Below are 27,340 nucleotides of genomic sequence, written 5' to 3' on the forward strand. Positions count from 1 at the left end.
GCCACTGCTTGTAAGAGGCCACAAGCTCTGCGTTACATGAGCTTTGCCTGGACTTGTCTCAGCCTTCCAGGAGCTTTGTTGTAGATTCTTTCACTCTTACAACAGTTGTCTGATGACCAGGTGACTGTTACCGGCACTGTCTGGGGTTTTGTGCAATTATCTGGAGTGACACTTGCCGTGTATGTGTTATTGTAAATGATAGACAGCAGGTGCTAGGGAGAAGCCTGTGTAACTGCTGGGCCTGGAGCACAGCTCCTGGAGAGCAGGAACTGACACAGGAGGTTGCACAGTGGGTGTGCACAGAGGAGCCAGGGGATGGTGGTGTGCCACAGGGCATGGGCTCCCACAGACTCCAGAACAGCTTCCCTTGTAATGTCAGAGCCTCTACCCAGGCTGAGCTCTTGTGTGGGAGGATATGGCTTTGCAAGTCTCGTGCTGCAGGGAGTGTTGGAGGCTTCTTGCTTTGGCCAAGGCTGGGGCAGAACAGGATCTTCTTGGAGACCCTGCATTTTCAAGAGCCTGAATGTCCCATGTGTACTGAAGGCAGAGTCTGTGCGCACTGGATTGGGAATCAATGATGAAGGCTGGAAGCTCGTGACTTGTGGCATCAGGAGGATGTTTCCTGTTCCACCTGCACACATACAGGACAAGAACAGCATCAGTTCACTACCCCTGAGCAGATGTGAGGCTGAGAGCTTGGAGTTTCCAGTGAAAAAACTGAATAAACAGCAAGGAGTTTTCCAGAGAAACATCTGACCTGCCTTAGCCACGCAGCAGCACCAGTGGAAGTGCTGGGTGCTGGTAGTGAGAGACTCCCTGCTGCAGGGGATGAAGGCCACCATCTGCCAATCTGGCAAAGCAGATGTGTTGCTTGCTGGGTTCTCCCATCTGGGATGGTATGGAGAGTTTGCCAAGGGTTGTCCAGCCCTCACACTCATTCCTGCAGCTGCTGCTCTTCCATGTGGGCACCAATGATACTGTCAGGGAGACCCCGGGCATACCAAGCATACTTCATGGCTCTGGATACAATGGCCATGAGTTTGGGAGCTGCGTGGGGGAAGTACCTGAGGGGGAAGAGATGCAGCCTGCAGATCAACAACCAGTTGTACAGCAGGTGTCACAGATTTATGAAGGGGAAATCAAGCTTAAGCAACCTGACAGCCTTATGGGATGGCTTGGTGAATGAGAAGATAGCAGCAAATGTTTTTTATCTTGAACTTACTTAAGGCTTTTGACACCATCTCTGACTACTGCCTCACAAAGTGAGGAAGTATGGGCTAGATAAACATGGATAAAATGGATTGAAAGACTGGGATCACTGGCACAAAGTTCAGTGGAAGCAAGTCACTAGTGGTGTATTCCAAGGGTTGGTACTGGGGACAATCCCTTTTCACATAATCTTCATTGGTGGCCACAATGATAGGGCCAAATACATTCTCATGAAGTTTACAGCTGTATAAAACTGGGAGGAGTGGTTGATATGCCAAAGGGTTGTGCTGCCATCCAGAGGGGCCTCAACAGGCTAAAAGAATGGCTTGACAGGAAGTTCAACAAAGGGAAATGTAGTCTTTTAGTCTTTCACCTGGGATGAACAATGCTATATGCATCAGCACATGTCTGGCAGAAGAGGACTGGAGGGTCCAGATGGCAAGTTGAACAGTATCCAACAAGGTGCCCTTGTGGCAGAGGCAGCCAACAGCCTCCTCAGCTGTGTTAGGATGAGTATTGCCAGCAGGTGGAGGAAGGTGATCCTTCCCCTCAGCACCCATGAGCCAGATGTGAAATGCTGCATTCACGTTTGGGCTCCCGAGTACAAAAGAGACACGTACACAGTAAAGTGAGCCCAGCAAACGTCCAGGAAGATGATGAGAGGACTGGAGCATCTGTCAGATGGGGAGAGGCTGAGAGAGCTGGGACTGTTCAGTCTCGAGAAGGTGCAGAGGGGTCTTACCAATGTGTACAGACACCTTGGGAGGGGTTACCGGGTGTGTGTCCAAAGACAGAGTCTTCCACGGCATCTCCCTCCTGGAGATACTCATCTGGACATGCAACCTGCTTTAGGTGACCCTGCTTTGAGCAGGGAGGTGGACTAGATGATCTCTAAAGGTGCCTGTCCATCTCAGCCATTCTGTCCTTCTGTAACAAGTGGCTCTGTGTAGAACAGAGTATCCATGATGACAGAATTAAAAATAAATATATAAGTAAATGCATCAGCGTAGACACAGTCACAGGACGATAATGCAGACCCAGGCTATGAGCAATTTCACCAGTGGCCAAGTCACTGGAGTTTTAGGAGCAACAAAGAACAAGGATGCAACAACATATTTAAAACACTCCATAAACAGTAAATTTGGACATAATTGAAGAACGAGGGACTAGGAAAGAGCAAGGTGTATTTTTTTACCTAATGATGTCCCCAAGACTGAGGGATAAACCACAAATATTACACTCTTCCCCCCAATTAACTCACTGCAAGCCCTCCCCAACTTTGACTTCAGTCATTGACTCTAGGACTCAAAAAGGCATTGGAAGGGGCAAGCACTGGAAAGCTTATGTCACTGAACTGCACATTATTTGACTAGAAGCATTAGCATTGTTGTACCTGGACAGTAAGCATCTGATTGGATTGCTAGAACTTTGAGTGTGAGTTCTTTTTGTCGGTCCAAGAGCCTAACAAATAGGTGGGAGTGGAACAACCTACTCTAACTTGGATGCAACTGAATGGCAAGAGAGGTACAGATGACACCCTAATTTTGTTGTCTTCCTGAAATCCTACAACTACTTGAGTCAGCCATAGTATTTCCCCAAATGAGGGATTCCGGTTCTCCAGCAGAATCATGGAAAGCAGAAGCGGAGGGATGTAAAGGAAAGACATGCCCTGCAAATTCAAGACCATTGATCATCCACACCACTTCAACAAACTGAACTTGGCTCAGAGTCAGCATGTACAAAGAGGGACAGAGCAGCTGTGCTGTCACATAAAATGCCTCATGGCATCTTTGGAAGTTGGAAGATCTATAGCTTGTTCTGCAAGGTCTTGAGGCTTCCCCACTTCAGATGCTTTGATGCCAGTTAGGACAAATTCGAACCATGTTTTGTGTGCTAACTCAGCAGCACAAATGAAAGCTGTTTGCACTAAAAGCTTTCAAGTCAAGCCTTTTGCAAGTCAGAAAGCTGGGCACACTTTCACTTTGCTAGCCAGTATGTGGTCTCAGAAGGAATTTTATTAATGTCCCATCTTGGGAAGCCTCCCAAGGCTGAAAGTAAATCTAGGCTTTGCTTGGGTGGCAGGGAAGAAGACAAAAGCTTACTGGGGAGCACACACATATAAACCATCCCAGACTGCTGCCTTGGCATTCAACATGTGGGGGGTTTGTTTTCTGCTCTCCTTAGAGCAGGTCAGGGTAATGGTGGCTTTGGTGCAGAGCTGGTCTGTGCCATGCAGGAGTGAGTGGTATGAGGATTATCCAAAGGAGAACACCAAAACAGAAAGGCTGCTTCTCTTAGCCTCCAAGGAACTTTCCAAAAGCTTGCTACCAAAAACCTTTTTTTAAATACAAGAATTCATTGCCCTACTTCTGCTTACATTAACAAATCAAGCACTTTATATCCACAAATGAAGCATTTTACTCCCCTGTTTTTGAAGCGCCTCTAATATCCATTCACATTGTAACCATTATTTTTGTTTGGCACTTGGCTGAGATTCCCATCCATCCATCTTCCCCCCCTCCATCTTCTTCCATCAGCAGTTTCCCAAGGTCAGCTTGCTCCTGTTGTTTGTCTGGGATCTCGCATACACTGATGCTCACAACACAACCAGCGTTACACAGATGTTGTGCTCTGGTCACATCTGGGTCTTCCAGATGCATAAGGCCCTGGTGAAAGTTAGTCCTTAGGCAGTCAGCACTGTATGCACCTGCACAGCGTAAGGCTGGAGTTTGGGAAGCCCTCAATGAACCAGCCACATACAAGACGACCAGCGCACAACATGCGGCACGACAGGTTTAACTCCACGTGCACACAGCTACGGGCAGCACACAACTGGGTCTACTACGTGCATGCTCCACTGCTACAGCATTCCTGTTGAGGAAATCCCCTACACCTGGCAGGTCACCAGATCCCACACGGGGTGACAGGGCACCCACATGCCGTCTCGGTGCAGCGCCTGCAGGACATGCACACAGGGTTACCTCGTGCTCACAACCTCAGTGCCAAAAGGCGCACAATGCGTTACAAGTGAAATAGGATCTTTTAATATCACATATCCAAACAATAGTTCTCATTTCAAACTGCAAAATAGGTCCTTTGAAGATCAGCTGCTCCCAAGCTGTGTGAGCAGGGTGGGGTACAGCTGACTGGCACAACTGTCGAGGTCAGACCTCGTTTCTTTGGTAAGATACATGCCGGGAACAACGCGAATGCAGAGCTGTACCAAAAGAGTCCGCTTAGAAGACTAGTTATTACTCCACATCCCTTATTAGAGATTTGCATTTTAAAACAGTCATATACATTAAATAGCTCTCCGACTTCTAAATAGCCAACATTTGAAGTAGCACATATTCCGCTACCCCCACCATTTTAAGAACAAGCAACACATGTGGGAGAGAAGGGAAACATTAAAAACAGACTGTCTGTCTCACACAGTTTATTTAACAATAGGTAATAAGAAATCAATTTTTAACAGTCTATACAGTGATCGAAAGTTCTTATTTATAAGTAACCAACTTTAATTGCATGATTTACAACATTTGAGGGTTTTTTTGCTTTCTATTTTCAAGTTTTACAGAAAGTGGAAGAGGGTGGGAAAGGGGCATGGGAGAGAGAAAGCAAGCATAAAGAAGAAACCCCAGGGACTTTTTCTCAGGTTGAAATAATCCCGTTGGAATTGTTTCTTACCCTCTTTTTTATGTTTTTTTTTTTCCTTTGTTAGATGTAAAAATAACGAAAAAAATTCTTTCAAGAAAACAGAAACCACAATATATATACTACATCCATTTGGCAGCTGCCCCTGTGTATTTGCAAAAATGTTGTCTTCTCTCTACATGTACAAATTACTTTAATACTTGAAGTTTTTTTTAAGCTCAGACTCTTGTATAGAAAATTCTTGGAGGACAAAAGTAGACTTCAGGAGGGGACTGAGTTATTTAATATTTTTACATTTTTTCAAAGAATTGACATATTTCCAACCAAAGAGGAAAAGACTGGTATTTATTTTTATATATATATATTTATATATGTAATGTTTTTTTAAAGCAACATTAACCCCTTTTGTCCTCCGGTTTTAGGAAAAGGTTCTCCTGTGTTTTTTCTGTTGTTCTGTTTTTGTGGTGGTTTTTTTGCAGTGACATGAAGAAAAACCAGAATTGGGAAAATGTTTACCATCTGCCTCAGTAAATAATAACTATCAATATTACATATTTTCATTAATTTAAAAAAAAAATAAAACCTATTGGAGGTATGAGCAGGGCATCCTTTGGTGAACAACCAAAAGATCATCCTCCTCCCCCAACCTCCCCAACGCACACGAGGAAAAAAAAAAAAAAACCAAGAAAAAGGACTGGTTATGATTCCAGCCATAACAAAAATATATTCTTTGTACTCTACTGTCCCTCAGGTTCGTTGTAGGTTTGCTTTTAAAACCACAAACTACTGCTGCAGAGTTCAGATGTGTTCCAGGGAAAAATGTTGTTTTAGCTAAGAAAGATTCAAAAAAATTTGTCTTCAGTACAAAAAGTCTTGAGAAAATAAGTTTTTTATTTTCTTTTTTTTTAATTTTTTTTTTTTTTTGCTCCCAAAATGCTACAATGTGTCTAGTGTATGTCTAGTGTACTCTGTGAAAGGTTTGAATTCAAGTCTGAGTTCTCGGAGCTGAGCCCCAGTTCCGTGGCGCTTGTACCATGGAGGCCTGCCATGCCGGGATTGCTAGCAAGCTGGGAAAGCATTGCACTCTGGTCCGGGCTGGCAAAGTGCCCTTGATCCATGGGGTTAGCCTGGGCAGCTACCAGTCCTGGATGTGGGGAGCTGGTCTGCGGGGAGACGTGGTGTGGAGAAGGCTGAGGCTGCATCCGAGGGGATGGACTGGAATGGGGGGGCTGGGACTGGGGCCGTGGTGAGGGAACAGGCTGCGGAGAACGCACTTGATTGGTGAGCGATGAAGGGAGCTGCTGGCCCTGGAGGTGCGGGGACTGGGCCTGGTTGGGGAGCATGTGCTGCTGGGGGCTCATCGGATTGGGCTGAGCTGGGGACCCCATCTGCTGCTGAAGTAGCCTCTGCTGGAAAGCCTGCTGCAAACTGGCTCCTGTCTCTGCACTCATGGACTGTGGAAGTTGGCTTATTTGTCCCATGTTTCCTTGCTGCATCTGCTGCATGTGATGCTGCATTCGCTGCTGCTGCTGTTGGGGATACCCGACGCCCTGGGGCTGCTGAAACTGGCTGTGGTTGGCCATCCCTGGCCCCAGCCCTGGTCCTGCTCCCTGCTGCTGCTGCTGCTGCTGGTGGCGCTGCTGCTCCATCATCTGGTGCCGTCTCATCAGGAGGTCTCGGAACTGGGGAGCCATTCCCGAGTGATTCATATTCATCTGCTGCGCCTGAGGATTCATCCCAGCCATGGTCTGCTGCGGCTGCTGCTGTGGCTGCTGCTGGGGCATGCTGGGCCTCTGCACTCCTGCTTGCATGGGGTTCATGTTCTGCATGGCTGGGTTGGGGTGCACCCCTCCCTGCTGCCCTTGCATGGCCTGCTGTGGCTGCAGGCCTGGCTGCCCCTGTGGGATGCCAGGCTGACCTGCCATGCCCTGCGGGTTCTGGGACCCCACATACTTGGCAGCCCGCTGCTTGATGAAAGCAGCCAGCAGCTGAGGGTTGGAGTGGAGGATGTTAAGCACCTGCTGCTGCTGCATGGGTGAACTGGGAGACCTGAGAGTCCGCAGTAGGTTTTGTAAGGCCGCCTGGGGCAGAGGTGGTTGTTTGGGCTGAGCAGTGCCAGGTACTTGACCCATCCCTGGCTGAGGGGCCATATTCATTGGCTGACCCGGCTGGGCTACTGACATCATGGATGGCCTCTGCATTCCTGGCTGCAGCTGAGCTTGGGGCAAGGCCCCCTGCACCCATGGCGGCTGCTGCTGAATTCCCGCTGGCCCCATTCCTTGATCTATATGACCACTAGGACCTCTGCCTATCTGTGGAGGGTTCATTCCCATAGGTGGCATCTGGGGCATCTGGTGCTGAATTGGCCTTTGGAAGATCTGAACCTGTGCCATCTGGCGCTGGGTCTCTGCTGCCCGCTGGATCTGCATGGCCATTTCCACTGCTGCCGGAGGAGGACCCTGAACTGGTGGTTGCGGTGGCTGGGGTGGAGTTGGAGGCGTCACCTGGCCACCTGCCTTGCCCTGGGACACAGCGCTGGGGGGCTGAGTTCTTGGCATGGTGTAGGGTGGCATGCTGTTGGGAGGAGCAGGCTGAGGCTGCGACACAGGCTGAGGCGGAGGCTGGGGCTGTGGGGTTTGTGGTGTTGGGGGCTGCTGGCCCGTTGGAGTCGTCGGGGTGGCTGGTGTGGGCGAGGGCAATCCCTGCTGCTGGCCTGCCACACCGGTGCGCTGCATACTCGCCATCCTCCTTCGGAGCATCTGCGCCTGTTGCAGGCGGTGCTGAAGCTGCTGCTGACGGAGCTTGTGTTTGATGTTGAGGCAGAAGGGCACAGGGCACTTGTTCTCCTGGCAGTGCTTTGCGTGGTAGCAGCAGAGAGCAATGAGTTGCTTGCAGATGGGGCACCCTCCATTGGTCTTGCGTTTGCAGCCTTTGGTGTGTTGGACGACCCGTTTCATCTTCTGACAGGATGGCAGTGAGCAGTTGGCATTCCGACACTGGCAGGCATGGACCAGAGACTGGATACAGCGCTGAATGCTCAGGCGGCGGGAATCACCAGGGCTCTGGGTGGTGGCAGTCTGCTGGTTGTTGCTCTCATCATCTAGACCAAGGCCTAATTTCTCCATCTTGTGGTCATGGTTTTTAGTGTTATAGCAGGTGATGCACAGGTCATAATCCTGGAAAGACAACAAAGGAAGAGTTATCAGTGTTCCTGAGACTCCATACAATAAAGGAATAAATGATGTCATGCCGCCTCAACAAATTGCTCCCAGTCTGTTCCAGGCAAATTGTTGCTCTAGGGAAAAATTCAATCTTTTATGCCACACTGAGGTACTAGAGAAGGAATAAATCCAAATTATAGCCAGGGAAAGTGTGTGGGTGTACAGGCATCTGAAAGTTACACAAATACATATACCTTGAAAAACAAGTTTGCTCTGAGATAATAAGCCACACATTATTCAGCTGGGCCACAAAAACCCCTTTCTTTCCCAATAAGAAAGGAGAAGAAGGAGGCAAGGAACAAATAGCTGCCCATCTGCTCCTGCTTCAAAAGAAGAGGGCAAGAGTGGCAGAAGAGGTACCAGTTTTCAAAGGAGGAGAATGAAAGCTGCATTTTTAGTTTGCAGATATGAGTTAAACAACAGTGTGTGCTGAGAGAGGAACAGAACAGCATTTACCTTCTGTGAAAGCGACAGCACATGAGTTTGGACTCAGGAATTGATCTTTAAGGAAAAGACCCAAGTTCTCAGGAGTCATTAATTTAGAATTTATTTTTTGGTATGTAACAGAAAATAAAACCATACATTATTTTAACCAGAGCAAATGGAATCATCAGCTTTTAATCAGAGCTTTTCAGAACCAAATCTGAGACAGCTATTCCCTTCCACCAGGCAAAAAACCTAAGATTCAAGCCAGAGTCAATGACAGTCCAGCTCCTGGAGGGCACAGCACTGAAGATTGAGTGCAGTGGTCTGGAGTAGTGGAGGAGTTGCCCAAGTACTGGGATCTGACTTGTAGCATAGCAAAACCCAGAAAACCAGCAGAGCGCCCTATTTACAGAAATAGTGCAGCCCAACACTTCTGACTCTTCGTGAAGAAACTATGCACTGCTCTTCAGAAAAAATCAGCTCATCCTACCATTACAGCTCAAGCAACTGCTACAGTTCCCAACTGCTTAAGCAGCAGCACCTCAAATGAACTACAGGAAACACAATTCTACTTCAGCTCTCCACAGATTGAAAGTAGAAGACAGGAATCACTCCAAGCAGCAGATTAGCAGAACTGCTTGTTCTGGAAAATGTTTTCTCTCCTTTCTTTCTCTACTGCCAGTGGATGAACTGTACAGATCTTTTTCCATCAGTTAACAATGAGAAATCAGTTCAGGTAAAAAGCACTTTGGGCACAAAGATACAGGGACAGAAGCAGGGAAGACTTCACCAAACATACCTCACAGACAGTGCAGTGCCATCTGGTCTCCACATGATGCTTGCACTCGTTGCAGGTGTAAACAAAGCGGTCTTGGCTTTGTGTATGCAGTTCCACCAGCATGCACATGGTTGACCACTGGGCCCTTCGTAGTGAGGAGAACTCCAGGTGCTTGTCTCTAGCAAGGGTTAGGAAAGCATCACGCCCATCCATCAGGTCACATGGGATGAGTGGGTCAGGTTCAATGATAGGGGGCAGGGAGTTGGCTGCAGGGCCAGCAATGAGACGGATGACAAAGAAGACCTAAAAAATAAAAAAACCCTCATTACACAGAGAGTCCAATTCCAAGACCAACTAACACTTGAATGACACGTCACCAGGTGGTGTGCTTGGTAAGGACCTGGAAATCTCAGACCTCTGGGAGCCCTGCAGGTTCACCTTCCTCTGAAGCATTAGGTAAGGGGGACTGGACTGAACCATAAAACTGTTGTGACAATCTAGACTGTTAGGAAGTTCTGCCCGAGCGCAATTGCATTTATCCCCCCTCACAGCAAAGAGCGCCCAGACTTACTGGCACTTATCTGTCTGGTGTGCCTCTCAACTCTCCAGCCAAACCTGTATAATTTACAGGGCATAACTGTTTGAAGTATCAAAGCTTTGTACACCTCTTTACTGAAGTAAAATACATATTTCTCATTCAATCAACTCTTACCTCCTTGTGCTTCTCCATAGTGGCATACAGCTTTTGGGAGAGGTCATTGGACACATTGGGCATGCCAGGCTTTTTCTTATTGCCACGACTCAAGCTGCTCTTGTTCTTACTTGTCTTCTTATTGTTCTTCTTTTTGGCATTTTTGCTGTCTCCCTTGCTCACCTAGTAATTTTAAAGACATTTCATGTCAGGTATCCAAGTAACATTTAGCATTTTATTACTTTCAAATATTCTGTAACTGCAGGACAAAACACTTCACAATAATTTACTCTGAAGGCACTTATCAGGGTCCCCAGAAACATTAAATTAATTCCATTAGAATCACTCCAAAAGATATCAAGATCAGCAAGACACACATCTAAAAATACTGAAAGCATAAATGCTCAAGAGGTGCAAGGGAAACATTATTTAATAAAACTTGTTTGTCTGATACAGCTGCACACTGAAGAACCTCTTGGACAATCACAAAGGGGTTCAGCAGATGAATTCTCAGTGCAATTCAAAAATAAAAATAAATAAAAAGTACAACTGATACCACACTAACCAGAAGTAAGAAAGACTTAAACCACCTAAATTTAGTTTCCTACAGCTTTCCAAGAGATTTATTTTTAATAGACTGCACTAAACTGATTTTGATATGAAGCTGTTGTTCTGAGTCCAAAAGACATTAGCAGTGCTATTTCTAGCACTCACCTTCCTCCTGTCACATCTTGCAACAGTCAACAAAACAGGTCAGCTTAATTTTAACTATATTCAGTTAGCAATGAGCATTTATTCCTCACTGGGCTGGTCAAAGGGCCCCCCAAAACATGACAGCATATGATGACCAAGGATCAAAGCAATTCTTATCCAAATAAGCATTTTTCCTACGCTTAAAATAACTGCCAGAACGGAAATTTCCAGTGACCATGAATGATTATCACTTCATTTGACAGTACAATTTATTATTGCCTCATTTTCAAGAGGTAAAACATAGGGTCAATGAAGAGTTAAAAATATTTTTAATAATAAAGGTTAAACAGTAATGTTCTGCAAGCTTGCTCCACCTCAGGATTTTGGGGCCAAATTGCTGTGAAGGCTCAACTAAATGTTGACCAATCTCACACAGAGTGCTGAGCAATTCCTCGCAAGAGGTTTCTCGTGTATTAGAGAGATGGGAACTTGCAGCTATACCACATGGAAAACAAACAATACCTTGCTAAGAAAGATGTTAATTAATGCAAATTTGACATCCAGTTGCCTAATTCCCATGTTACTCTTGCACTTAGATTGAACTAAGTCCTTGAAAGAAGGCATTGCAAAGAGCAGCACAGGAGAAGCACAATTTCTAATTGTAATGTTAAACCTAACTTTTTTGATCCAGAGGTCTTTTAGCAAAAAAAATTCTAAACCCCAACAAAAATCTAGTATCTGATAAGGTGACGAAGCAGCAGCATTTAAACAGAGTTAACTAACAAGTACTACTGTGAGAGCAAAAGCACTAACCTTATCCTAGATTCACCACCTCTTCCATAAAAGCTTAGAAGATCCAAGGATAGGCAGATGCATAAATTCTGCATCTGTTCACTTTCAAATTTATTGCTGAATTAAGAGGCATGCCTTATTTTTGTGGAATGTGAAAACACAGTTGCACATTCTCAAAAAAACCCCTACATGAGACACCAGCAAGAAGCTTCTCTAGTTTAAAGTAGCCCAACAACAGTTTAGCAGTAATTTGTGCTTCAGATCCTCAATACCTCAAAGCTAGTAGACAAACCTATTGAGAGTCAAGTACTAACTGACAGCACTCTGCTACCTTCTCAGACCATCTGCTAAGATTGGTGTTAGAACATATAAGTTAGAAGAAAAGAGTTAGCCACTATTCAAAAGCTAAAGCTTAAGGAAAAACACTTCCAAGTCAGGCTGAAGTGGCAACATGAACATGGATAACAACTGGATTTCAGCAGAAAAATATTCAACTAGCAGCTGTTTCAACCTTATTGCCTTTGGTAATTAGATAGGTTTATAGCCATATGAACAGCTGCTGTTCATCGAAATGTAGTTTAGTGGTATTTTAACAGCTCTAATTTATAAACTGTAAATTTGAAATTTATCTTACAGTGAAAGGTGAAAAGGCCAGTTAACCAAAGTGTCTTGGCCCCCTCCTTTTTTTATAATTAGTCACATATAATCACAACTTTACATTAGATCATGAAATAGCAGAAGCATTCTTACATCCGTGCTTTCATTACTAGTGTTTTCTTCTCTCTTCCGTTCTTCTTCCTCTTGCTCTAGTTCCTTAATGCTCTCCTCTAGAACATTAGGCCAGAAGTCCCCTTCAAAGTAAGGTAACTCCTTTGCACTTGTTAGACGATCTTCTGTTGCCTGCTTAAATATATCCTAAAAGAGAGCAAACCCACTGTTGGTTACCACTATTACAAGTCACATAACCATAGGCAAAGTTCCCAATAAATGACAAAAAAAGGCATCAGCAGACCAAACAGAGGAGAGCTTAATATTGCAATACATTTAATGAGAGCACATTCTAAGTGCAGATTTAACACTGCATCAGTTATAGTTTGTCAAATACATTTCAAATATTCCCACTTGGAAGGAAAAAAATCATTATCACGTGCTAGATTTCAATATGCATACTTACCAAATGGGACAATATAATCACTGTAATCTCGACAATAGCTGAAGCACTGATAATTCCAAAGATTTTACATACTTCTAACTGCATGAGCATCCTAACCCTCCAATTTTATCTAACACAAGAAGATTTAAGATTTCATGTATTTTCTTTTGCTCTCTTTTACAGTATTCCTCAAGAATTTAGTTTGTTCTAAGGAATCATTTCAAAAGTCTTACTAAAACAATTTCAGAAGCTAAATGCTTTGAAGAGGGTATGTTTTAAACTCCAAACTTTTAGTGCTCGATTCACTTAAAACTAATGTAGTAAACGCCAAGAATCAGGCACAATAAGGCAAGGAAGAAAGGCAAGACAAGATCGGTCAACGTCCCCCAGCATACACTTAACACACCTTGTAATCATGGACAATGCGCTCCGACACAGACTTGTCCAGCATCTTTTTGTACCACTCTTGCAGTCGTTTGGGTTTGGGTATCTTTTGATCAGGAGGATGGCAGTGGAAGATGTAGTCATCTCCTTCGCTGGGTGGGCATGCCCAGATGTGTCCAGTAGTATACCTGGCATGGTTAGACAAAAACGGGACATGTGGGCTCTGACGACACTCGCGCGCTCTCCTCTCTGCCACCAGGTGGCATCACCACCTAGTTGGCCGCAGTTCCCAGATGGACAATAATTACAGTGCTCTGTATTCTAATTCCAGTGTCGGTTCGTTTTAATTCCAGTGTTTAGGCAATAATCTTTTTGTCTTTTCACTCATTTTTTTAAATTCAGAGCTATATATATAGTAGCCTATATCTAAGGTGTGTTCATTTTCCAGCCTAGATAAAAATTGAAGCCTGATATGGACCTGCAATTGCCATCTCCCAATTAACTAATGGGAGAAAGACAGAGATGAGGTATTTTACTATAAAAGCTTGAGACACTGTAGTAATTCATTTTAAGAACAGATTTACTTAAACACAGAATTTCCACTTTTCTATTGGAAATCCTCTGGTTTTTAACTTTGAGAATCAGTTTTACCAATTAGTTTCACCCCTTTATCTGGGAATAAACAGTCCCTGTCAACCCATGCTATTGGGTGCACAGTCTAGAATACTATCAAGATAGATGACAGCCAAATAGTAGCAGCTGCAGAGAATATAACTCCAAAGATCACTTCTTCATCTTCAGTTCTTCTCTATTAGTTTTAGAAAAGAACTCCAGTAGGAGGAATAATCAGCTCTCAAGTCAGAGAAAAATAACCATCCTTGCCATGTTGAGAAACAGCTCTGCAGAACCCTACCCAAACCCTGGGAACTGCAGCCAGTTGTCATTCCTTCTGCCTGAGAACGGAGAGATGATACTGCGTGACCAATATTGTTTTCCCAAAATGAGATCCTGATGTTACCCATTAGCACAGAAAACAACATTAAGTAAAACTTGAGGCCTGAGCTCTTTACAGCAGTTGTACAGACTTGCAGGTTAGAAAATACACAACAAAAGAAGCAGAAAGATCCTAATGTATGCTTTTGAAGTACTAAAGAATTCTCACTGAAGACAGTACCACTCACCTCCATTTCAACTCCCCTAACTTTTCTCAAGGACCTGCTTTAAACATAGTCCCTAACAATTTCTTCACAAATAACTTTCTGCCAAGCTACACCAGATACCTTTGACAATAGGTTGATGTTTACTTCAGTGCCCTTTCTACTTCAATAATCATAGTCATTTGATTTCCGCCTTTCTCATTACTTCAGTTGTTTTTTGTTCTTTTGTGCTGTCCCAAGTATATTCTCTTTCTCTCCTAACTCTTCAGTTTCTTAGAATTTCAACTACTCCTTCTGCAAGAGATTCCTTAGGGACCTTATACAACTATCACAGAGTTAATCAGTACAGACAGAATACACTTAAGTTTCTCCTTATAAACATGGGTAAGAACTTACTTGCCAGCCCAAAGGAATGACCTAATTAAAGCAGTAGCATTACACAAGGACTACACTACAAACAACATGGACAGCAAAATTTTATGGACGAGATAATAGCCCACTTTTTCTACTTAGATTTAAGAAAGTTTATGTGAGTTTGGAAACCTAAAAATATCTGAAGCACAAGCCTTTCCTGAAAAGCCTGCAACCCCTTTTTGTCTCTTCCCTTTTTCAACTATGTACAGTTGTTGCTATGATATGATACCTAGGCACCATATTCTGAACTATACAATGTAGTAACTTAATTTGCACTAAAAACTACCTATCACAAATGCTGTACAGAAGAAAACATTAAAAACATACTTACCCTAGTTTCTTAACGTATTCTAGATATCCAATTAGTATTTCATGATAGACAGCAGTCCTCAAGCATTTAGGGCGGAAGAAATGAACACTGTCAAGGTAAGATATATACACTCGCCTAAAAAAAGAAAAAACAAATCGAAAAAGGTATGAGGAAGAAGAGAGATTTCAAAGTGGTTCTGCAAGTTTATTCATGTTATTTTATACATCTGAAGCATCCATTACAACAGCAGTCTCCAAAGTCTCTGATCCTAATTTACCTCTAGAAACTTGGCCTCCTTTGGATATCCTAGCCTCATCTCCCTAAAATTATACAGTCCCTTCCTTGAGAATATCGATAAATGATCCTTAAGGTGACACTGCCAGCCAGCATTCCCAGTAAGAAGCAACTCTCACCTACTCCCTGCAGAAGCTACTTTGTTTCTAGAACTTAACAACACTAAGAGTCTACAGGAGCCACAGGAAGCTCTATACAGAACTTCAGAAAGTTCACTCAACTGAGAGAGTACCAAATTAAATCGACCTTCATGCAGTTCCTCACCTTTGATTGGGTGGAGGGCAGTCTGAGCCATACTCCTGCACATGCATCCCAAAGAAGCACAAGTCTACACCATCAATCTCCTCAAAGGCAAAAAGAGCTTTTGTTCGGTAAGGGAAAGACTCAGCCATCTCTCCACTGTCCACAAACCTGCAGTTTAGAGGGGAAAGAGGAATACCACGTATGTTCGCGTGTTAGAGAACGCATGTTACTAGTGAAGGCAACAGATGAGGACCAATTTTAGTGCAAATTTAATTTAAACACTTACAGACTACTCAAATACAGGGCATCCACTTTTTACCATGAAAAAGATGACCCACATCATAACAAATTAATATGCTGCTGGAACATCTGTTTGTCAAGAACTGGCTGGTGATGAGGTTTTGAATACAAGAGTCTTTTTAAATTGGATTTTAGAAAAAATTTCTTCACAAAATGGGCTATCAAGCATCGGAACAGGCTGCCCAGAGACGTGGTTGAGTCACCATCCCTGGAGATATTTAGAAGACATGTAGATGTGGCACTTAGGGACATGGTTTAGCAGTGGCCTTGGCAGTGCTAGGGTAACAGTCAGACTCGATCTTAGAGGTATTTTCCAACCTAAACGATTTTATTTAATCAAAAGAGTATCATGTAAGTACAAATAACTTCCACATCCCCCAAAAGAAAGCAAAATTAGAAATGGAAAGAACATACCTTGCTTTCATTCCTGGTTTTACTTCAACAGTTTTGTCAGATGCGTGTACCACTCTAACTGTAACCTCTCCTGCCTCAGGGTGATTCTGTCGTCTTAGGAAATCATTGACTCTGTTCTCCAGGAAGGTACCAAGTCTTGTAGCTGGTAACCCTGCAGGAGAAAAATACAGCTCTGAACTGTTCATATGTGAATTCTCTACTGAGATGTTAAACAAAGAGTGACTGTTAACATGTGCAGTATCTTAATGTAAATTAAAGCTTTACCTTTAAACCCTAACACTTCTAGATGGGGTGAGCTGCTTTTCCCCTGCAGGCACATTTATGGCTTATACGTTATTTAAATGAAGGAAGAATCTGTATTTCAAACCAATTTCTATCTGTCTTAAAAGTCAATCACAATTAAGGTTCCTCCTGAATAGAAGTTATTAGTTACTTAAACTGGATTACAAAACACTGTTCTCAGACATATCTTCCATATGCATTTGGAAGTATATTCTGTCTATAAAGCCATACTAGCCAAGTTAGTCTCTCCAATTACCAAAAGAATATATTTCAACAATGGAAAGAAAACTAAAGAAGCACAAAATTAGTTAACAAAAACCTAAAGCTGAAAGGGAACATAAAACTTCTGGTGTAACAGGGCCTGCCTCATGACTAGCCATTACTTCTGGCAGAGTTACACATCTGCCAATCAGCTTTTCATTTTCCCCATTTGACATCTTTTGTTAAAAAGTAGATCACTCTACTACGTTAAGTATGCAATATTTTCAGGTTGCTAGACACAAAAACTGATAGAAATGGTTAAAGAACCCTTGTATTCCTCCTGAATCTAGGGAGTTTGATTTTGGAGATTTTGAAAAAAGACTCAGATGTTAAAACCATTCACTTGAATGGTCTGTTGAATTTTGATGCTATTGGTTGGCTAGGGATTTTTTTTATTTCAGTAGAAACATAAATCCTCACTATTTATAAGAAGCACACAAACCTAAGAAGTTTCTGAAAGACTTATTTTGTCTACAGAACAGATGGACAATGACTGCACACATTTCCTCCTACACAGCCATCAAACCAGTTGCCTTGATCAAGAGGAAATGTCTATAGAGAGTTTTGTCACCAGGTGATGCAATCTTGATCTCCATCAAAGCTCTTAAGAGCAGTGGTAGTCACACTGACTTGAACACGTTATCATAAACTTAAGTTAGACTGCAGTCATACAGCAACTATTTCACACTATCAATACTGCAACTGAGATAAAAAGATGTGTATCTTGCAGTAGAAGTGCTCTAAAACAGTGTATTAATCTTCTACGACAGAGTATCATTCTGAACATCACAGAACTGATGGTCAAAATTGACCAAAAGTATCCTATAACTCAAAAAAACTGAAATAAATGCAAAACAAGCATAGAAGCCACCTCTTCCCCATTAACATATTACTTAAATTTGTTGGTGCAAGTGTCAGAATCTTACTTTTAGCAGAGAATTTATTCTCTTTCCTGGTTCTTCCTGTTTTCTTTAGGCATCCATCACAGACGAAGCTGAAGCAAAAAATAGGAGACAGTGAAGTCACCCCAAGTCAGATCATCAAGTCCTCTAGCACCTTACCATTAGAAGCAAAATCCTTCACCAGAACTTATCTGGTCTGGAAAATACACTAACTGAAATTTTAAATAAAAGACAGCATGAAGAACAGTGCCAGCAGAAACAGCTCAACTGTTTCAGAGTTGCAGAGGAGGATCTAAGCTCCAGGGGCTGCATCTCCTGTCAGTCACCCATGTCACCACCTGCAAGCCCAGGAAACAGTCTCCACTGGCAGGTCTAACAATAGCGGCTCAAACTGCTGTCTATGATGAAGATGAGATATCACAACACTAAGCAAAAGGCTGATTTTTTTTTAAATGCCCAAATACACCATAGACTGAAATGATTCTATGATTATTCCTCAGTTACAGGGTGTCCACGCTCTTCCACAGCAATGTGGATGGGACAACAGAAGGCTTTCTCATAGATTTCTTGTCAAGAAACGACATATTTAAGCTCTTCTAGAACTTTACCTACATATAATTTAAATTTTTTTATGAAAAGCTTTTAAATCAATCAGAAGAAAACCCAGTATGTTGATCAAGAACCATGAAGCATCTAAACAAGACTATATTGTTTTTTAAATTAAATATGATCACCGAGGTAAAAAATGTTAATTCACCTGCTAAATTCTTCAGTTGTTACAAAATTTTTTTGGAAATGACAAAGCAGTATAGTTTGTACAGAAAACTGATCACTCAAACTGTTACCAGAACTAAAAACATCTTTTCATGAAGGGCTAGTGTCTTTAAACATAAAAGGCTGAAACGCCCTCTTCCACACAAAGAAATGTTAGAAACATTAAAGATTAAAAACAACTTAACACACAACACAGTCAGATATGATGTCTAAATTTTATGTTATCCTATAGACTGTGTAAAATTTTCAGGGAATGCAACTTCTTCCATTAGACATTCTTTTAAACATAACCTATATAAGGAAGTTTATGCACTAGCTATAGTAAATACTAAATATGCTCTCTACTTAATAAGGAGAAATTTCTCACCCAGAAGGCCAGATTATCTCATTATGAAGAACGCAGATCTGGTGCATTTTTCTTCCACACTCTATACATTCAACAAATCTGCAGAAGGCAAAAAAAAGCACAAAGGGGAGCAAAGGTTAGTAGTATAACAACTTGCTTGTATATTTTGTAATATTTAATTAGAGGACTTCTAGCATTTAGGCTTTAGAGCCTATATAACATAGAAGGTACATCTATGCTGAGAACAGCCTCCAGAATGAATTAAGAACCTGTCAGCTCAAATCAGGCAGACTATGCAGGGACACATTATTATTACCATTGGCTTATCTTACTGCCATCCACTCATTTCTTTAAAAGTGAAGATCTTCTAAGGATAAAATCTGTAAACTGCAAACCCTGGGGTACATTGCAGATATACTGCAGAAAGGTGGGAAGGAAGAAAACAGAAGCAATATCCAAGTAACTTTCAGAAGACTAGCAGAGATTTAAGGACAACTGAGGTAAGTGATATGGTTACTTCTCAGATGCTGGTGAATATAATTCCCCAAAATACCTAAGGTTGATTCAGGTATCGGGACAATCTGACTCCTTTTGAACATGCCTGTCTATGAGTTTGAGACTTTGATTGAATAGTTGTAATCTGCATAGAGCATGTAGTATCATACTGTAAATTAGGTTTATATTCTAGTGTTAGGCTTAATCTTCACTTTAACAAAGGGAAAGAAAAGTTATGAATCAAGTTATTATTTTCTCCTTCCCACGGTCTTTGTAAAACAGAAGAATTGGCTGACTCTTATGCCCTTAGAAGGATGGTGTGGGAATAATAAATATCCTTTTTGCTGATTCATTTGAGAATGAAGATAATGTTCGCAGAGTAGTCACATAGGTGTATAATGGAGGGACCACATAAAGTAACTTCAAAAAACTCTCTCAGGAATATAAAGAAAAGCTGCTGAGTCACCATCATCTTAACATTACTGAATGACTACAGTTCTGATTCCAGAACAGTACAGACGAGAACTGGCTGATTCAAAACTTAACAACTTTTCCTTCTAGTACAGGCCTGTAACATACAACTGCTAGAAAAAAACAGCACCAACAGCTACTGCCAATTGACTCAAATCAGTTCTGAGACTTCAGCATTTACCACAAGGTTTCAAAGCAGAGCTATCTGCATTCATCCTTCTGTCGAATCTACATGCAAGACAACAAAATGGCGTAATTTCAGCACATACATCCAGTGCTATGTATTTCCAAAGTACAGCTGTGCTGTGATTTGGGTTCTGAGCACACAATGCCAGATATGCTGCTTACTGAGCAGCCCCTGCCAGCTAACAGAGCTACATGAAATTGGAAAACATTGAAAGACAAAGCTGACTGTGAATGAATAACATATCTCTTACAAAATAATTATAATGAAATAAGCATCATTCAAAGTGCAACAGCAATACTTACAGTTCAGGATCCAGTGTATCATTTTTCCTTTTTGAAAACTGTTCTTTGTTTATCGTGCTATGGAGAAACAGGCAATAAAACTCAGTTTTAACACAAGACAACAAACATTCATGCCATACCACACCTATCCACAAACCAAGACAAAACTTGCAAGGAGATTTTTTTAAACACTCACTGCCACTACAAAGAAAGGAGTTGTATTTTACACAGTGACGGACAACTAGAGTATATGATACTCAACTCTCTCTGTGGAAAACATTTTTTATGGGACAACGGCTTGTATAGAAAAATATTGCTCCCTTATTCAGTTTTGCTACAGGATGAATGTTAAAGCTTGCTGACATTCAAGTTTTGGATGGGTCTGATCAGTATTTAATAGTGAAAAAGACTACTTGATACGCTCTCATACTCTGCAGGCAGAGAATTCCAATTATCTTTAATTACTGAGGTAAGTTATCTTATTTCAGATTCCCCTAGCTCTCCTCCAACATTATTTCAAAGGATGTATTTCAGCTTCCAAACCCTGCAACCCCAGCCCAGCCATTACTATATACACTATCTTTAACTTCCCTACAGCATTTTCCCAAAATTTTGTTTTGGGGGGTAGGTGTGAGGAGTGTACAGCAAAATCAAAGACTCTCCCAACAGTTTGCCACCAACATGGTAAAAGGAAACTAAATCTATGCACAGACTTTTACTGTGTTCTCAACAACTCCACAACATTTCTCATAAGCAGATGGTACTGCAACAGTGAAAGATCTGTAGGGCAGAAGTAGGTTGCCTGCTTCTGATTTGGATGAAAAACAATCTGATGTTGAATACAAGTTTAATAGCATAGTCAGTGTATAAAGAAAATGGTACATTTGACATTTCAAGCTATGTCTGTCACCTACTCGCCTGCAGGCACGGTTATTTTTCTGCAGCACAATACTTTCACTTTTTCTCAGGGAAAAAGCCATTTTCTTCTTTCCTCTCTATTGGCAGAGTTGCAATTTTAAGCACTAAGTGCTTATTTTTCACTAGTTTGGTCAGTCCAGATTTTAAAGACAAGCACGAGCCGAGGCTTTTATGAAGAATATATTGTCCTCCTTCTAGTAGCCTAAAAACCTAAAGCTAAACTCCTTCCCTTTGAGAAAGCCCTGTAGGCCATGATACAGCTTATGAATGCACAGCCCAAGCAAACACAAATAACTCACGTTTGAGGTTGTGATGGGTCATCTCCCAGAGAAACGCTCTCCCCTTGGATTTCGTTGAAGCACTTCTCACAGAAATGATACCTGTCAGCAAGAAGGCCATATTTGGGTGAACTGCTCCGTCCACACAACACAGCCCAAGTCAAGCAACGGAGCCACCAATCACAGCAGGCCAAGGAAGGGACAGGAGCAGAGAGCAGGTCATCAACGGCGACAAGGATATTCAATGATGCAGATTTATGGGCCCCACATTGAGTTTGGTTGGTTTGGTTTTTTGGTTTGGATTTTTTTTTTGGTTTTTTTTGCGCAATCAAGCCAAGTGCAGACAATGACAAGCATGAAGGAGAAATTAAAAAAATAACACACACACACAAACAAAGAAATGGGGGTTTGCAGGACAAAAACAAAAACATAGAAGCAGGACAAGACAACACAGAGCAGAAAGCCAAGGCAAAGCACAGATTAGCATTAAATCTCAAATGAGTTCACAAGCAGCAAACAATTAAAACAAATTAAACAAGAGTATTCCATTTTAGCATACCCATACCCTCTTCATTTTAATAATCCATGCCACGTACAGCAAAGAATTAAAATGAGACAGGGGGAAAGAGCAGAAGGAAGGAGGAACTGCTACTCTGACTTGTACATCAGCACAGCAGTTCTGTTGGCAGGAGGATCTGCAGGAGATCAATGGAAGAGGGACAGTCTTCCATCTTAAATGTATAAATGCTGAAAGGTCACATGATTCTCTCCCAGTTGAAAGGGAAAGCTAAACATCAGAAACTTCAAGAACAATAAAGTCTGTCCTCAAAATTCTTACAGACCAATTAATAGAACTGTTAAACTCTATGTTAACATTAACTACACACATAATGCTCTACGAGGATATGATTCAGCCATAGCCCAGTTTGCTAGAACAGTCTAGCCATCACTACAGCAAGCATTAGAGAGAACTATTTCATTTGTACTTGAATAGAGATTAATTCAAGATTCTATCCTAGACCTCAAAAATGTTCTAAAACTGTAGCCTCTCTATCACTAAGGCATGTTAATTGAGTGCATAAGACAGCTAAAAATAAAAAGAAATAAAAGAAAATTCAAACAAGTTCATTATAAAGCCACACAAACCAATAATACAGCAGCTATTAGGCTAGAACAACAGGTCTCAACCCTCTCTCTCGTTTTTCATCTGAGATAACGCAGAGGACAGTACTTCTGGAATTATACATTTCAGTCAATAGATATATATGTATGTGTATTTACAATGTAATCTGCAAGACACATGTATGCACCTGTTACAGTGCAAACATTCCCTTCTAATGTCTGAAAACACATAAAACATCTCAGATTTCTGAGTAATTTGGTCCATCTAGAACTTGCCCACAGACAAACATAAGCAGAAGATACTGACATGATATGAAAAGCTCTACACAACATATAAGTCTAAAACTACAATAATTATTATGGGATACAATAGGAGTGAACAAGTAGGAAATAAGCTTAAAAACCCCCAGTCACTGCTATAAACCTTTGTAAAGCCTTTAAAGGTTAAGATATAACTTGTGTAGCTCTTTGGTTGCTTTCATCTGACTGGTTGCTTGAAAAAACCTACAATTCTTGCAAAATGTTCTTGGCTTTCAGGTAAAATCCTCAGTGTTTTTGTTGTTCTGGTTTGCTTTGGGGTTTTTCTTTGTTTGTTTAATGTGTTGGAATGAATAGAGAGCAGGAATTAAATAAATTGATGGAGGTGACATAGTTTGGAGTTAACCAGTCCTCTGCTCTATCAGATGCATTCTTATGACAGGCCAGGAGATGTGGCAGTGCTAAAGCATGACTTTCCCTGCTTCTTCCTGCCTCACTTCCCCAACTGGTAGAGATGCCTAGCAAGAAACTTTCTTTCAGAAGTCAAATAGGTTTAAATCCTTTAATAAACTCAAAGTAAAAAAGATATTCAAAAGAGCGGTAGAAGTGACAGCATTTTACAGAGTTACTGACAGCTACTGCTGAGACAATTCCCTTTAGGAAACTTTGTGAGAAAAAACAAGCATCAATCTGCTGAAGACCTGAATACACGGATCTTCCAATTAAGATGTGCAATTCAAAAGTAAGTTTGCTCTTCAGTGTTAACACCACAAGAAAAACAGACTTGTCAAGAATAATATGTATTACGAGCATTAATATACTTGCTGCATAGTTTACTCAGTGTTCTGCATGAAAAATACTGCTGCATAGTAGGAAGTAAAGGCAACAGACTTGTATGTATGATTTGTAGGTAACTGAAGATTTAATTAACTGCAGGATAAAAATGTAGTAAAACATCACATTTCTGTAAACAAAAGAAGAAGAGCAAAGGCTGCAGTGAACTTCGCAGAAAGAAGTCATTATTAACGCACAAGGCAAACTATTCAAGAGCACTTCCAGCAGAAGTTTTTATCTTAAAACACAAAGGCATACACATATAAAGAGGGTGTCTATGTAAATACATGCACACCTGTAACAGATTGATCACAGCATGCACAACACCGCACCAAGTGAGCTCTCCTTACCTGTTCTGGTAACTGTAGTAAGTGGCATCTCGAGGGATCGTGCATAGCTGTTTGCCATAGCAACACAAAGTCTGTGGCGAGAACTCCAACTGCAAAGAGGAATGTCTTGTCTTAGCACCCATACGTGTTGTCACTTGCTCTCCGTGGGAAGCAAGTGTGACCCAGACAATGCACACTTCCACCTTACTCTGTGCACAGATCTCTCTGTACAGCTACATCTATGAAATGCTAGCCATAAAAACCATTCAGTGGGCTGTTACTCTCAAGTTAGCTCTTCTACAAAGAGAGTATCAAAACAAGACAATGGAAATACATAGTCTCAATATACAGTGAAATACAGCACTTCTGCAGTAATAAAAACACATCTGCTTAATTTGCAATAGCAAAAGGGTTCACTCTAATCAAAATAAGGCCTCAGTTACTGACTTTTCCCTCCCAAGGGCTTATATACAAATAGATGATTGAAGCACTAGATAGAAGATCCATAAACCTCCCAAAAATCAGATTACTCAGGGTTGCTAAATCCTGGTAAACTTTCAGAATTTTTGACACACTATAACTGCTAACAAGTGCAACTGCCATATTTTTCCCCTTCAATACAAGGAAGCAAGCAGCTGACTGAAGATATTTAGTTTCTTACCTTTCTTCCACAGCAATAGCCCAGGCTCTGCATAACTGGGTCAATTTCTTGCTCAAACACCTCTGCCAGTTTGGAACAGTACTTGTACACCCGGGATGTTTTGCGGTTATACAACCAGGCATTATTGAACATGAGCCAGATGTCATCTACATATTGCCACGGCTCCTGATACTGTCCTGTGTCCAGCTTTCTCTTGATAGTAGAAAGGTCCATGGGGTTCTTCACTATGTCAAAATAATCCTGCAAGAATACGCAGTATATCAAAACACTACTACAGAACTACATTGTGACATGACAGCATGTGCATTCTCAGCATATAAATCCTTCTCATCACAAAAAACAGGTTCTTCCATGACTTGATTGTCAAACTGCTTGTGACACACACAATGCAATCTCTAAGTAATACATATCATTCCCCAGTGCTTTCTTTTCATTATTCCTTTATTTCTCAGCTGCTGTTTCTCATTCACTCCTGATGCAGTAAAGCCACTCTAATTTTAATCAGCAAAACAAGTATTACAAAAAGTAGAAAATGGCAATGTTTTTGCAGCCAATGTGATCTGAAGATATACACAAAAGCATTAATAGAAAGCAATTGGTTTTAATAGACCAGATAACCTAACAAAACCAAATAACTTTATTCTGTGATAAAACATATTATGACTTCTCCATGTCTTTGTCCAATCCACTATCAATTATAAGGCAATTTCTCCTAAAAAAGTCTGCAGAATATGACAGAAAGCTTGTTAAAACTTTAGCAAATATATAAATGCCTGCAATACAGTAGATCTTGAATTTTCGCAGTGTCTGTGAAAATTCAAACAAAAATAAAAACCCACTAAAATATAAAATATATAAAAAAACCCACCACAAACCAAAACAAACCCCACAAAGCAAACAAACAACCCCCCAAACAAAAGAAACAAACAAACCAACCAATCCAAACAAAATATCTTTCAGGCAAAAAATGCTGCCTGAAGCACCTAAGCAGGACTTCTACATATACATGTTTTTTTATATATACGGAAGTTGTGTGGTCAGTTTGGAGACTTTAAAACACAGATCCCTGAACAATAACTGTCTTCTTAAGACAGTTGTAAAATAAGCAGAAAATTCAGCCTATAACTTGAAGAGTCTTTTCCTTTCCTATAACAGGTATTCTTGATGGATTTTTTGTTTTAAGTGGTCTTGATCAGCTTAATTTCCTATGTCTTCAGACAAGTTTTATACATGAGAGGCACCTATGAAATTCAGCAATAAAAGCAGTGCAACATGAAGCAACAATCATAAAAAGCCCACACAGCACTGGGGATCTCTTGGTCATCACTTCAATGTATGGCATATCTGCTTATTTATCAAAAGGAACACAAGACCAAACAAACTTTCCTAAGTCAAACATTTTGTGTTCCACTGCCTAAGCCAAAACTCTCCAAAGACATCAGTATAAGTTAACAAGACAGACTTAAGCTCTTCTCAAACAGGTATGTCAAAATACAGTAGCTTTGAATTAAAGCCAGGAAAGTATCTTGCTAAGGCACTCACAGGAATTCCTAGTAGTTGGGGATCCACAGGTTGTCGAAATGGGAGAGACTCTGGATCCTGCCGGTAAAGTGCCTCCAGTGTTGGCATAAGTGCCTGCCGCAACTCTTCTGGCTTGAAAACTTTGAAAAACAATCAACATTAGAAAGACAGCAGAAACAGCTGTAAGGAAGAAATCTACTACAAAATGTGAGGTCTGTGGAAAAAAGACTACAGACAAGGGGTTTAAGGTACTTAGCAAGGCTTGTTTATCCTCTGTAACACTGAGTTCTGAGGAGGATATTAAAACAATCACCTGAAGACACAGATATAAGAGGAAGCCATTCCTAAAATGAGTAGAGATGATTTACATTCCACATACAGCACCTCTCTGAGGCCCCAAGAAAAAACATGTCTAGAAAATCTGTAACTGAGTATTTCAAATCTCTACTGTATTGACAATTTTACTAAGGCTTAGTGTCTAATTCTAAAGCCTTAGAGAACTTGCCCAAAGGCAATTATAAGCACATGTATTATTAGATATTTTTGTCCAAAAGCCACAAAGGACAATCCATATAAGCCTACTAAGTACCAAAAAAGAAAGCCCAGGTTTTCCCCCACCCCACAAGATTTCTCTAGGGAGATGCAGTGAATTTCAGTCAAAATAGTGTTCCTGCTTACTTTTTTTCTTAGACTGCCCAGCTGCCGGAGAAGACTGAGTAGCTGGAGTAGTAGGTCTTTCTTCTCCCTCTGGTACTTCAGTCTTCATTTCAGGTTTCTTCTCTTCTTGCTCCATTGGGTCTGGTTTACATTCCTCTACAACTGGTTCTACTTTAACCTGGAAAGTAGTTTGGAACCTGTCACTTAAGTCTCCTGGGAGGCCACTCATCCATGTTTCTGTCCCTTAAATCTGTCATTCTACTCATCACTTTTTCCTAAGATTAAAGGTATCTTCTCTGTACTCAAAACTTGCCTAAAACTTGAGAAAATGTGTTAGAAAGCATCTTTAAACACTGTAGTAGTAGCAAGTTTGAGCTCCAAGTAGACACATGGGTAACCTTCCAGCTCTTCAGGCAGTTCTAACAGTGTTTCGTACCAGGGCTGCCAGGATGATGCTACTGGGGTAGCCACAATCTCAGCTGTCCTTCGTGACAAGCTGTCAAAGCCCAGTAAAGCAGCCCATCACGTACATATGGAATCATTTACGTTGGAAAAGACCTTTAAGGTTGAGTCCAATATTAACCTGGCACTGCACATCCACCACTATGCCATATCCCCAAGTGCCACATC

The 27,340-nt window shown here is 41.5% G+C and overlaps 1 protein-coding gene across 4 annotated transcripts in view; it reads right to left on the reverse strand.

Annotated features, from left to right (window-relative positions):
* Window positions 1-4,612: 4,612 nt before the first annotated feature.
* EP300 (E1A binding protein p300) overlaps window positions 4,613-27,340 on the reverse strand; it is a 61,998-nt gene continuing 39,270 nt past the window's right edge. For 3 of the 4 annotated variants that reach the window (XM_017827687.1, XM_017827688.1, XM_017827689.1), the window contains exons 17-32: window positions 26,732-26,888; window positions 26,075-26,193; window positions 24,533-24,772; window positions 23,893-23,981; window positions 21,350-21,430; window positions 20,154-20,210; window positions 18,720-18,797; window positions 17,603-17,670; window positions 16,134-16,284; window positions 15,441-15,587; window positions 14,904-15,017; window positions 13,024-13,189; window positions 12,215-12,379; window positions 10,001-10,162; window positions 9,310-9,591; window positions 5,811-8,039 (exon numbers count right to left, since the gene is read on the reverse strand). In XM_017827687.1, the coding sequence (XP_017683176.1) occupies window positions 5,811-8,039; window positions 9,310-9,591; window positions 10,001-10,162; window positions 12,215-12,379; window positions 13,024-13,189; window positions 14,904-15,017; window positions 15,441-15,587; window positions 16,134-16,284; window positions 17,603-17,670; window positions 18,720-18,797; window positions 20,154-20,210; window positions 21,350-21,430; window positions 23,893-23,981; window positions 24,533-24,772; window positions 26,075-26,193; window positions 26,732-26,888 (4,305 nt within the window). Of the gene's footprint in view, window positions 8,040-9,309; window positions 9,592-10,000; window positions 10,163-12,214; window positions 12,380-13,023; window positions 13,190-14,903; window positions 15,018-15,440; window positions 15,588-16,133; window positions 16,285-17,602; window positions 17,671-18,719; window positions 18,798-20,153; window positions 20,211-21,349; window positions 21,431-23,892; window positions 23,982-24,532; window positions 24,773-26,074; window positions 26,194-26,731; window positions 26,889-27,340 lie in introns of all 4 variants that reach the window. The other variant, XM_017827686.1, reaches the window with a different exon arrangement.

Source organism: Lepidothrix coronata, unplaced genomic scaffold (assembly GCF_001604755.1).
Source record: "Lepidothrix coronata isolate B3197 unplaced genomic scaffold, Lepidothrix_coronata-1.0 Scaffold141, whole genome shotgun sequence".
In the NCBI taxonomy this organism is placed as follows: Eukaryota; Metazoa; Chordata; class Aves; order Passeriformes; family Pipridae; genus Lepidothrix; species Lepidothrix coronata.